Below are 12,259 nucleotides of genomic sequence, written 5' to 3'. Positions count from 1 at the left end.
TTCGTCGCGAGAGATATTTTATTTCCCTCAAGTCCGCCGGTCAGGCCGGTTTGAACCCCTCTACCGCAACCTGGGACGCGCCACGTGGGAGTATCACCTCTCTCCCTGCTACGCCAGCGTAGTAGGTTCGTGGTATATAAATAATTGCATAATCACCTAACCTCTTGAAGTGTAGAAAACAATCCAGAACCTTACAATGGTCTTGAGATATCGACGACACAACTGGGAGCAAGTGGACTATGCTTTCATTGTACCGGTACTTTATCCCGTGGAAAGGCGCAACGCAACACACTTAGCCTAAAACACAGGTGCACTTACCTCGCGCTCCTTGATACGTTTCTCCAAACATTGCATGTGATCTTCCCGGATTCGTTGTTGAAGTGTTTGCATATAACGCCGATCTGTGATGCGAACAACGTTGCTGCCCATCAGCTGTTCCAGGCGGGAGCGCACCGCCGGGTGGCTGAAGCTGAAATTACCAAGAATAACCCGTCAATGCAGTTCTGAAGATAATACTTTGAAAAATAATTGTTAATATTGCAGATATAAAACAATCATTGATAGCATAGCTTCATGCAAGGTGTTGGAAAAATGCCTCCGAAAAATAACACACGTGATAAAGGAGACCAAAGCATTTAACATGAAGAAAGGAACTAATATCTGGCTCCTTGGCCGAATGGTCAGCCTAGCGCTTCTCAGTTGAGAAGACCCCTGGTTCGATTCCCAGCTGGGTCGGAGATTTTAACCTGAAATGGTTAATTCCCTTGGGTCGGAGATTGGGGGTTTGTTCTGCCCCTAACATCCCTGCAAGTCACACATCACACAGAACACAACCCACAACATTAACATGTAATTTCCTATACACGGCAGATGCCGCCCACCCTCATAGGAAGGTCTGCCTTACAAGGGCTGTATCAGGGTATAAACACCCACACAAAATTAAAAATAATAGTAAGCGATCCTCTAATTTACAATTTTCAACCATATTCAATGGGAGGAGTAATGTAATTAATGTAATGTCATTTTTGAAGAAGTCTCTGGTCCAAATGCCTCTACGTCTGAAAACACAGTTAAGTTGCAAAACGTCAGAATCCAGATGTTGAAGTATTGCACAGCTATTATATGGTACTACCTTCACTAACACTGTCGAACGGAGACCAATCAGAACGACAACGGAGACTCAAACCTGATAAATCATAGTTGCAGAAACTACGTGACATTACTTTTCTCTAGATGACTCTGGAAATTAAAGGCCGTGTCCTTAATTAAGGTACAGATCCAAAACTTGCCAAGATGTAGAAGAGGGAAAATGACGAAAATTCATTATGAGAACTGTCGACGTTGGGATTCAAACCCACCATCTCCTAAATGCAAATCTGCAGTCTCATGGCCCCGGTGCCGATTACAGTAAAGACGCGTGGAAAAGCTAGGCCCCATTTTATTAGTACCACTTCTCACAGTCGTATTTTCTGTCCGACATACATTGGACAATTCTTGTTCTTTTCTGGTACTGACAGAATAATTTTTGTGAGGTTCAGAGTTTTCCATTTTCCTACCTCTTATGACTATTCTCTTTATATGGAAGAGTTGATCGTGTGGTTGGAGGCTTGCATTCGGGAGATAGTGGGTTCGAACTCCACTGTCGGCGGTCCTGAAGATTGTTTACCGTGGTTTCCTATTTTTACACCAGGAAAATGCTGGGCTGAAACTTAATTAAGGCCGCGGCCGCTTCCTTCCCACTCCTATATCTTCTCTATCCCATCGTCGCCATAATACCTACCTTTGTCCATGTGACAGAAAGCCCATTGTATAAAATGTCTTCTCTTTACTGACATGATACTCTTAATCTTCGAGAGGTCGAAACTCTTTCTCTCGCATGCTACAAAAGAGCTCTTTCTCTTCGCCGCAACACAACAATCACCACCGCTTTTGCAACGATAAAGACATTATCGGTCGTTTGTATGAGTGTAAATAAATTCGGGTCATATTAGCTTATTGCGTTACCTGCTCTAAGTTCGTTTAACGACAGTATTGCATGCAGACTAGCTCTAATGATGCCTGGTTAGAACGTGCCTGCACATATTGCAGTTATCACGTGTTATACAAGTTGTTCTTAATAGCACCAGGTACACTAATTACATGTTAAATAACAGACCTTAAAACCGTTATTATGTATACCGCTAAAAGAGAATGAGTGTGTGGTATTCTGTAACTTCCTCGCTGATACACTTTTATTAGAAACAATTGAAGTTATAGAGATATAATGCTGATGTTTGTTGTTTAAAGAGCATAACAGCTAGGTCATCGGCCCTTAACCATACGAGGTGCAACGAAATGAAATGATCATTTTAACTTCCAAATGTATCCACTGACTAGACTCAAAAACGAATGAAAATGAAAAATGGCCATGTATCTAAAACAATCATTGGATCCAATACACAACGCCTTATTTTCCGAGATGATGCTTGTTGTTCAAAGGCGTCCAAAATCCAGGTCATCGGCCCCTCATAATGGTACTAATCACTGGTTAAGCAGAACCATAGTGTTCCTCATATAGTAGTACTAATCCCAGGTAGTGTAGATCCATGATGTGATGATGATGATGATGCTTGCTGTTTAAAGGGGCCTAACATCGAGGTCATCGTCCCCTAATGGTACGAAATAAAATAACAAAAAGTTCAAATTCATCCACAGACCAAAATAAGAAAATGTCATTAAGACTGATTGAATGGACATGAACCCAGAAAAAACAAAGAACAGTAAACTAACAAACAAAAAACAGTGGATCTGACGCAAAAAATGCTCCACGTCTATGGCCCCACAGAATGGTACATGTCGCGAGTAAAGTAGAACTATGGTATTTGTCATGTTGGGGGTACTAATCAAATGTAGCGAAGACTCACGGTGTTCCACACAAGATGGTACTACTCACAAGTATTGTACTTCGTACAGGTAACGCAGACCTATGGTGTTTCTCACACAATGGCGCCACTCACAGCCAACGCAAACCGATAAGGTTCCTCACCTAGGTGTACTAACCATAGGGACTCGAACTATCCCGTGGTGTTCCTCACATAATGGGTACTAATCACAGGCAACGCAGACCCACGGTGCCTCTCATATAGCGGTACAACTCACCGGCTACGCCCAGACCCGCGGTGTTGCTCACATGGGTACGACGCACGGGTACTGGAAACCCCCAGGCCAGCCTCTTTACTGCTACTAATCACAAACTTATTTCTTACCGAATTTAGTGGTACTACTCGTAAGTATAGGCAACCAATGGTGTTCACCGCATGATGGTACGAATCAAAAGTAGTTTCATTGTTCTAATTCAATCATCCCTTGGTCGCCCCATTTAGTCGCCTCTCACGACAGGCAGGAGACCCACGATGTGACTCACAAAGTTACCACTCACGGGTAACACAGGCCGATGGTGTTCCTCACATAATGGTACTTATCACAGGCAATGTAGACCCACGGTGTATCACACATTATGGCACCACCCACAGGTAACACAGACTCATTGTGTTCCTCACATAATGATACCATGACGAATGTACGAACAAGTGTGAGGACTCCTCGAGTTCAAGCGCGCTCCGCCAGACAGCGCTCTAGTGGGCAAGCTCCACAGTAGCGATCAGCTGTTCTTAGGAATGCTGCCAGAGGAAACGTATTACTCCGTAACTGAACAATGAGAGATTACAATTAAAATAACACGGCAGGGTACAATGGAAAAAAATCATACATAGAAATAAGAACTACCGCCTTCATCGCATGTTGTGGAAAGCACAGGTTACTGGAGTGTACATATACAGATGAATAGCACATCAATTCCAGCATATGAAAACAAAGACGCATGAACTATTTAAAGGCAGTACTCTACTTACCAACTTAGTTTTTTGGTTACTGGATTTTCGAAAATTTGCGTGAAGATGTTGCGGCAAATTAGGAAAAATGTGAGGCACTGCCTCCTGGACGTAATTTCTATCTCACACGATAGATATCGACCTTTTCACCAATCACTACAAAATTATCTGATTTTGCTATCAAATCATCAGAGAAATGAACATGACTAATTCTGCTATTACGCGTTAACTCAGTATCTTTCCGTGGAATAGCTCTGGCCTATTTTTCAAATCGATTTCTATACTTCGATGGTGAAAAATATCACATATCATTAGTCCGACTCGTTGGCTGAACGGTCAGCGTACTGGCCTTCGGTTCAGAGGGTCCCGGGTTCGATTCCCGGCCGGGTCGGGGATTTTAACTTTAATTGGTTAATTCCAATGGCACGGGGGCTGGGTGTACGTGCTGTCTTCATCATCATTTCATCCTCATCACGACGCGCAGGTCACCTACGGGTGTCGAATAGAAAGACCTGCACCTGGCGAGCCGAACTTGTCTTCGGACACTCCCGGCACTAAAAGCCATACGCCATTTCATTCCATCACATATCATCAACTAATCTGCCATAGCCTGACAAAGAGCCAGACACAAAAGAGCACGGGCATGCTGAACTGTTAAATTAATCAAACCACTTAAGATACATGCTTGAAGTACACAACACACAATGAACTGGGTTTAGGAAGTGTAAATCCAACTTATTCACTGAAGTATCTCACACAGAAACGTCTCCCACCCTTACTCGGCTTGCCGGAACTGTTGGAGCACGTGTTGGATATAATCGTTTGCAGTGCTTGCAGTGGCGGGACCACAAACTACCATGCTAAAATGGCTGAGTCCTCACACTTGTTCTTATATTCGTCATGATGATACTATTCACAGGCAACGCAGACGCATGTTGTTCCTCACATAGCAGTACTAATCACGGATAAATCACAATCCCATGGTTTTCCACAATCACAAGTAACGTAGACCCCATTCCGAATACAGGGGGAACCAACGCAATTTACCGCAGCACACGGCACCTTCTCACGCACTGACATTAATGTATGTAATCAAGCGCGCCCGATCCCCTGCCTCCGTGGGATGCACACGATAGTACTAATCACAGGCAACGCCCAGACCCATGGTACTAATCGTAAGTAAGGTTGACCCATGATTTTCCGCACGTAACAGTACTAATCACAAGTAATCTCATGGTTCCACCATCACTTGGTCGTCCCGTTTACTCGCCTTTTACGACAGGCAGGGGATACTGTGGGTGTATTCTTCGTCTGCGTCCCCACCCACAGAGTGTTGTATAGTGTATAATATTTGTTGTGGTTATGCACAGTACATGGAAGGTGAATTAGATTTTTATAATAATTCAGGATAAGTCTGTTAAAATATTAATTGTGAGGTACTTACATTATCATGCGGCCATTCTTTCCTTTTTTAGCGACTATACATCCAGCCATCCTTTGGAACAAGTCATTCTTTACCAATAACATGGATACGAGATAATGTTTTGAACCCACATAAATAAAAATCCATTTTTTATGACACAAAGGCCTTTAGTGGAGTGGGAGGTAACCTCAACACTACTGTAAGTACGATGGGGTTGTTACCTCTACGCCCAAGTAACTTTTGCCCGGGTATTCATTTTTCGTCTTGGCTGAGTGAACGTCAGGTCATGTGCATTTCCAGAAGTAGAAATCCCGTTTCTTACGTTTTACTTCCTAGTGGGGAATTGAACCTATGACCTTCCTCTCAAACCAAGTCCGTCCCTATCGCCTCGTCTTAACAGCCCCTAGACCCATATAAATAGTAACTTAAATTATTACATGCCGGACTGAGTGGCTCAGACTGTTGAGGCGCTGGCCTTCTGACCCCAACTTAGCAGGTTCGATCTTGGCTCAGTCCGGTGGTATTTGAAGGTGCTCAAATACGCCAGCCTCGTGTCAGTAGATTTACTGGCACGTAAAACAACTCCTGTGGGAATAAATTACGGCATCACGGCGTCTCCGAAAACCGTAGGAGTAGTTAGTGGGACGTGATGATGATGATGATGATGATGATGATGATGCTTGTTGTTTAAAGGGGCCTAACATCGAGGTCATCGGCCCCTAATGGTACGAAATGAAACGACAAAGTAAAAGTTCAAAATTATCCACTGACCAAAATAAAAAATGTCATGAAGAACCAATGAACGAATGAATGAATGAATGAACATGAATTTAAAACAATCAGTGGATCCGACTCAAAAACTATCAGAGTTAATAGTATTACTGACCAAGGGACCACTTCCAAAGCAAATCGAGGATGCTTGGTGTCTAAATGGGTCCAAAATACAAGTCAAAGGCCCCTCAGAATGATACTTATCGCTAGTAATGTAGAACCATGGTATCTGTCCTGTTGCGGTACTAATCAATGGTAGCAGAGACTTGCGGTATTCCACACATTATTGTACTACTCAAAGCTTATGAAATTCGACATTAATACAGACCTATGTTTTTCTCACTCTGCGGCGCCATTCACAGGCAACGCAAACCTATGATGTTCATCACATAAGAGTACTAACCACAGGGACCTCTCCCTATCCCGTGGTGTTCCTCATATAGTGGGTACTAATCACAGGTAAGGCAGGTCCATGGTAGCTATCATCCCATGGTCCTGCTCATATGGTGGTACTAATCACAGGTACTGCAAAAGCCGACCGCGCGGTGCTCCTGTGTGCTACTAATCACAAACCTATTTCGTACCTAATATAGTGGTACTACGCACAAGTAAAAGCGACCCTTGGTGTTCTCCGCGTGGTGGTACTAATCACATGTAGTTGCATGGTTCGAATACAACCATCCCTTGGTCGCCCCTTTTAGTCGGCTCTCACGACAGGCAGGGGATACCGTGGGTGTATTATTCGTCTGCCACCCCCACCCACAGGGGGTGTGTGTTTGGTCCGCGAGAGGTATTTTATTTCCCTCAAGTCCGCCGGCAAGCCGGTTAGGACCCCCCTATCCGCCACCTGGGACGCGCCACGTGGGAGTATCACCTCTCCCCCTGCTACACCTGCGTAGCAGGTTCGTGGTTAGTGGGACGTAAAGCAAATAATATTATTATGAATATTATCATAATTAAGAATAGATTATAATTGAGCGGAATTATAGCGGCAATGTCTGATTACACTATGATTACAAGAAATTACACGGAAACAAGGAATTAAAAGATAGGGTAAGAAATATATATAAATAAAGTCGTAACGACCCTGTGTCTGTACATTGAATGGAGTTATCCGTTTCAGATGTAATAATGACCATCTACATATTTTTTTAGGTTCGTTCTCTGAGTTCTTATAACTGGAAAACTACTGGTTATAATTGTACCAGACTTAATATTTAAAATTCACCTTTTCTTGGGAAGGTATTAGGGCCAATATTATTTCTAAATCCCTAAACAGACTGGGGATTTATAGGAAGAACGAAGCAGTGATTTTGCCATCCCACAAAGTATACATGACCAATGGAAATAAATTCCTGAAACTTTCTTTTCATGTGCACCTTTTCGATAGGAGGATTAATTACGGAAGAATATCATTAATGGACACTTTTACAGGCTAAGTCATGTCACTTCGAGGCTGGTTAACGGGAATAACTAAAGAGCCATTTTATTCTTTTTGATAGAACAGATAATAATGGAGGTTATTGTCAACGACTGGTCTTCAGCCACCGCGCCACTCAAGGTTTCAGATAAACACCAATATGTAACAGAAAAGCAGGAAGAATTTCTCACGACTTCCGACCAGGAACTGTACCGTTCAATAAGCTCTGTGATTCTCCTCATTCTGTCTCCCCCGTGCGAAGAACGGGTACAAATACTAGTTTAATATAAAATAAAAATTTAAATTACTTATAAGTGTAAGAATGAAGAAGAATGGAATCGTTACCTAGGAGAATGATGACGCAGTCATAGCGGGTAGTAGAAGAAGCAGCAGATCTAAATGACGATGGCTGGACCCAGTTTTAAGCAAAAGATGTGCGACTAAACGAGACCTCGGAGTTAGTTTCAAACAGATGTCGTGGTGGTGATTACTGTCTTATGAGGAAATACAACTAGGCAATCGTATTGTGATGATCCTCATGTCGTTTACAGATACCTGCAGTAAATTATGAAGATGAACACAGTGAAACGTGACCATTATAAGCTATCACATATTTTTATTGTTGTTTAAAGGGGCTTAACATCGAGGTCATCGGCCCATAATGGTACGAAATGAAATAACAAAAGGTTCAAATTAATCCACTGACCAAAATTTTAAAAAATGTCATGAAGAACGAATGGATGGACATGAACCCTACAAAAAACGGACAGACAAACAAAAACAGTGGATCAAACTCAAAAATGATCGTAAATAATAGTATTACTGACCAAGGGACCACTTATAAAGCACAATGATGCTTGATGTCTACAGGGGAGCAAAATCCACGACTAAGGACCCCCAGAATGGTACATGTCGCGAGTAAAGTAGAACCATGGTATCTGTCATGTTGGAGTACTAATCAAAAGTAGCGAATACTCACGGTGTTCCACACAAGTTGGTACTACTCTCAAGTATTGTACTTCGTGCAGGGAACGCAGACCTATGGTGTTTCACACACAATGGCGCCACTCAGAGCCAGCGCAAACCGATAAGGTTCCTCATCTGGGTGTACTAAACACAGGGACTCGCACTATCCCGTGGTGTTCCTCACGTAGTGGGTGGGTACTAATCACAGGCAACGCTGACCCACGGTGCCGCTCATATAGTGGTACAACTCACAGGCTACGCCCAGACCCGCGGTGTTGCTCACATGGGTACGACGCACGGGTACTGGAAACCCACCCGGCCAGCCTCTTTACTGCTACTAATCACAAACCTATTTCGTACCGAATTTAGTGGTACTACTCGCAAGTACAGGCAACCCATGGTGTTCCCCGCATGATGCTACGAATCAACAGTAGTTTCATGGTTCTAATTCAATCATCCCTTGGTCGCCCCTTTTACTCGCCTCTCACGACAGGCAGGGGATACCGTGGTTGTATTATTCGTCTGCGTCCCCCACCCACAGGGGGTAAAGAGAGAGAACAAAGAAGAAAGAAGGGATCCGCCACTTCGAAAAATGAAGTAACGGACGAAGAAAGGCAAGGGCGACGACGGGCGTGAAAATGAAAGACTCCCTAGGCCTCGAATGCCCTAACACCGTCGGGGATGGAAAAGAACAAGAGTTGACCAAGGGAGGTCGGATAGGATAGTCGAAAGTGAGGAGCCTGGCACAAGTAAGTGGAAGCAATGCCAAGACCCAGCTAAGGGCCCCGTGGTCGCTAATCCACACTCCCAAGTTGCGAGCCCCTTGGGCCCCTTTTAGTCGCCTCTTACGAGGCAGGCGATACCACGGGTGTATTCTACATGTGCGTGCCCCACCCGCAAGGGGTAGTGTGTTTGGTCCGCGAGAGGTATTTTATTTCCCTCAAGTCCGCCGGCAGGCCGGTTAGGACCCCCCTTTCCGCCACCTGGGACGCGCCACGTGGGAGTATCACCTCTCCCCCTGCTACGCCAGCGTAGTGGGTTCGTGGAAAGCTATCACATAGGAATTCACTCAAAATTTACGGAATATAACTTGAAATGGTCCCTTACAAGTAGCTTAACACAGTACAATAATTGATATTCAAAATAAATTAACCGAATGTAACTTGCGTTTTTCCCTTGAGGTGCCGTAGCTTTTCTACAATCGGCCTGTAAATGTAGTGTATTGTCTTAAAAATCAGTTGACCGAAGTAAGTGGACGTCTTGTCTATGGACGTAAGGAAGTGGGCTTATTATTCAGCACACTGAGGGCTTCGCTAAGGTATCTGTCACATCCATATTCAAATAAATAGTAATGAATATTGTCAACATCAGCCTCTCCTAATATTTGAATAAAGAGGTAACTAAACACACGTAAACTTAAAAGTTCAACAAGGGGATCTGGACAGTGGGTAAAAATTAAACCACTTTAATTAAAACGTTATGTGAAATATAGGTTTAATACAATAAAGAAACGAAAAATCAACTGTTAGCTAGGTGATGGATCTCTACCGTTTGAGTCATGGAATATAAAGTTTACTAGAAGCGCACTTCTTTCCTTGTTACTATCATAATTCCTGTAAATTAGTGGTTGTTCGTTGGGTAGAAGGCGAGAGAGACGCCAAGCTGTCATTCTGCGAGATATTTGCGGAATGCCGTTGGAAGTCGTGCATCTTAATATTTCAATCATACCGTGGTTTGCAGACCATTATTTCACACCGTAAGGTGTTTGCTGGCATTTGCTGTAAGGTTTATTGTATTTCGTTTCTACTTCCGGTTTCTGCTTTAATTTCTTGCCTCTAACTTTCCTCTTTAGGATTAATTAATAACACCGTAAGTCATCTTCTTATCTGAACCCCTAAGAATCCCAGCTCGCAAATTTCTCCTCTGTTACCGCTTTCTTGATGATGATGATGATTGTTGTTTAAAGGGGCCTAACATCTAGGTCATCGGCCCCTAATGGTACGAAATGAGACGAAATGGAATGACATATTAAAAGTCTAAAATTCTCCACTGACCAGAATTCAAAAATGTGACAACGAAGAATGAATGGATGGACATGAATTTAAAACCATCAGTGGTTGCGACCCGCAATGTCGCACAGTCACATAAACGGACGTGACAATATTGTATTACTGACCAAGGGACTACTGCTATAGCATATCGATTATGCGTGCGTTAAAAGGGGATCCTAAATCGAAGTTATCGGCCCCTCATAACGGTACTGATCGCTATCAAAATAGAACCATGGTAGCTGTCCTGTTACGGTACTAATCAAAAGTAGCAGAGACTTGCGGCATTCCACACATTATTGTACTACTCAGAGCTTATGAAATTCGACATTTAATACAGACCTATGTTTTCCCACTTTGCGGCGCCATTTACAGGCAACGCAAACCTATGGTGTTCATCACAGAAGAGTACAAACCACAGGGACTTCTCCCTATACCGTGGTGTTCCTCATATAGTGGGTACTAATCATAGGCAAGGCAGAACCATGGTAGCTATCATCGCATGGTCCTGCTCATATGGTGGTACTATTCACAGGTACTGCAAAAGCCGACCGCGCGGTGCTCCTGTGTGCTACTAATCACAAACCAATTTCGTACCTAATGTAGTGGTACTACGCACAAGTAAAAGCAACCCTTGGTGTTCCCCGCGTGATGGCACGAATCAAAAGCAGTTTCATGGTTCCAATTTAAACATCCCTTGGTCGCCCCTTTTAGTCGCCTCTCACGACAGGCAGGGGATACCGGGGGTGTATTATTCGTCTGCCTCCCCCACCCACAGGGGGTGTGTGTTTGGTCCGCGAGAGGTATTTTATTTCCCTCAAGTCCGCCGGCAAGCCGGTTAGGACCCCCCTATCCGCCACCTGGGACGCGCCACGTGGGAGTATCACCTCTCCCCCTGCTACGCCTGCGTAGCAGGTTCGTGGACCGCTTTCTTAAATCTGTAAGTCATACCACCAGCATTTAGTGAAGGACATTTCATTCTTCCAGGACATCCACAGGGTATTTACACATTTGACGTATCCCCCTGTGCTTGTGTGCGGTATAATAATAACCACGGTATCCGCTGCCTGGGCGACTAACCGTGGCCCTAGAGGCTCTCTACATGGGAACGTGGGTTGGTGACCACGGGGCCCTGAACAGAGTTCTGGCATTGCTCCCAATTATTTTTGACAGGCTCCTCACTTTCATCTATCCTTTCATCGACCTCCGTTGGTCAACACTTGTTATTTTCTGACCCAGACGGTATTAGGTATCGAGGCCTAGGGAGTCTTTCATTTTCACGCCCTTCGTGGCCCTTGTCTTTCTTTGGCCGTTATATTCATTTTCCGAAATGTCAGATCCCTTCCATTTTTCTCTCTCTGATTAGTGTTATACAGCGAATTTTTGCCTTGCACTTCCTCTTAAATCAATAATCGCCGTGCTGAGCGGCTCAGACGGTTGCGGCTCTGGCCTTCTGACCTCAACTTGGCAGGTTCGATCCTCGCTCAGTCCGGTGGTATTTGAGGTGCTCAAATACGTCAGCCTCGTGTCGGAAGATTTACTGGCATCACAAAGAACTCCTGCGGGACTAAATTCCGGCACCTCGGTGTCTCCGAAAACCGGAAAAGTAGTTAGTGGGACGTAAAGCAAATAATGCTATCAATACAATAATCACCACCACCAGCACCACCACCGCCATATTGTTCCTGTTCGGCTGTCCTCACTTATTATCCTATCTTCAATTAATGTCAACTTTCTTAACTGTATTACTTTCTTCCTTAAT

The 12,259-nt window shown here is 43.9% G+C and overlaps 1 protein-coding gene across 1 annotated transcript in view; it reads right to left on the bottom strand.

Moving 5' to 3' along the window:
• LOC136872405 (uncharacterized) overlaps positions 1 to 12,259 on the bottom strand; it is a 465,041-nt gene that overhangs the window by 191,237 nt on the left and 261,545 nt on the right. The window contains exon 2 of the mRNA XM_067146226.2: positions 319 to 469. Within this exon, the coding sequence (XP_067002327.1) occupies positions 319 to 469 (151 nt within the window). The remainder of the gene's footprint in view (positions 1 to 318; positions 470 to 12,259) is intronic.

This window comes from Anabrus simplex, chromosome 4 (genome assembly GCF_040414725.1).
Source record: "Anabrus simplex isolate iqAnaSimp1 chromosome 4, ASM4041472v1, whole genome shotgun sequence".
In the NCBI taxonomy this organism is placed as follows: domain Eukaryota; kingdom Metazoa; phylum Arthropoda; class Insecta; order Orthoptera; family Tettigoniidae; genus Anabrus; species Anabrus simplex.
The sequence above is the reverse complement of the archived record's forward strand: the minus strand, read 5'-3'. Positions and strand labels throughout refer to the sequence as shown.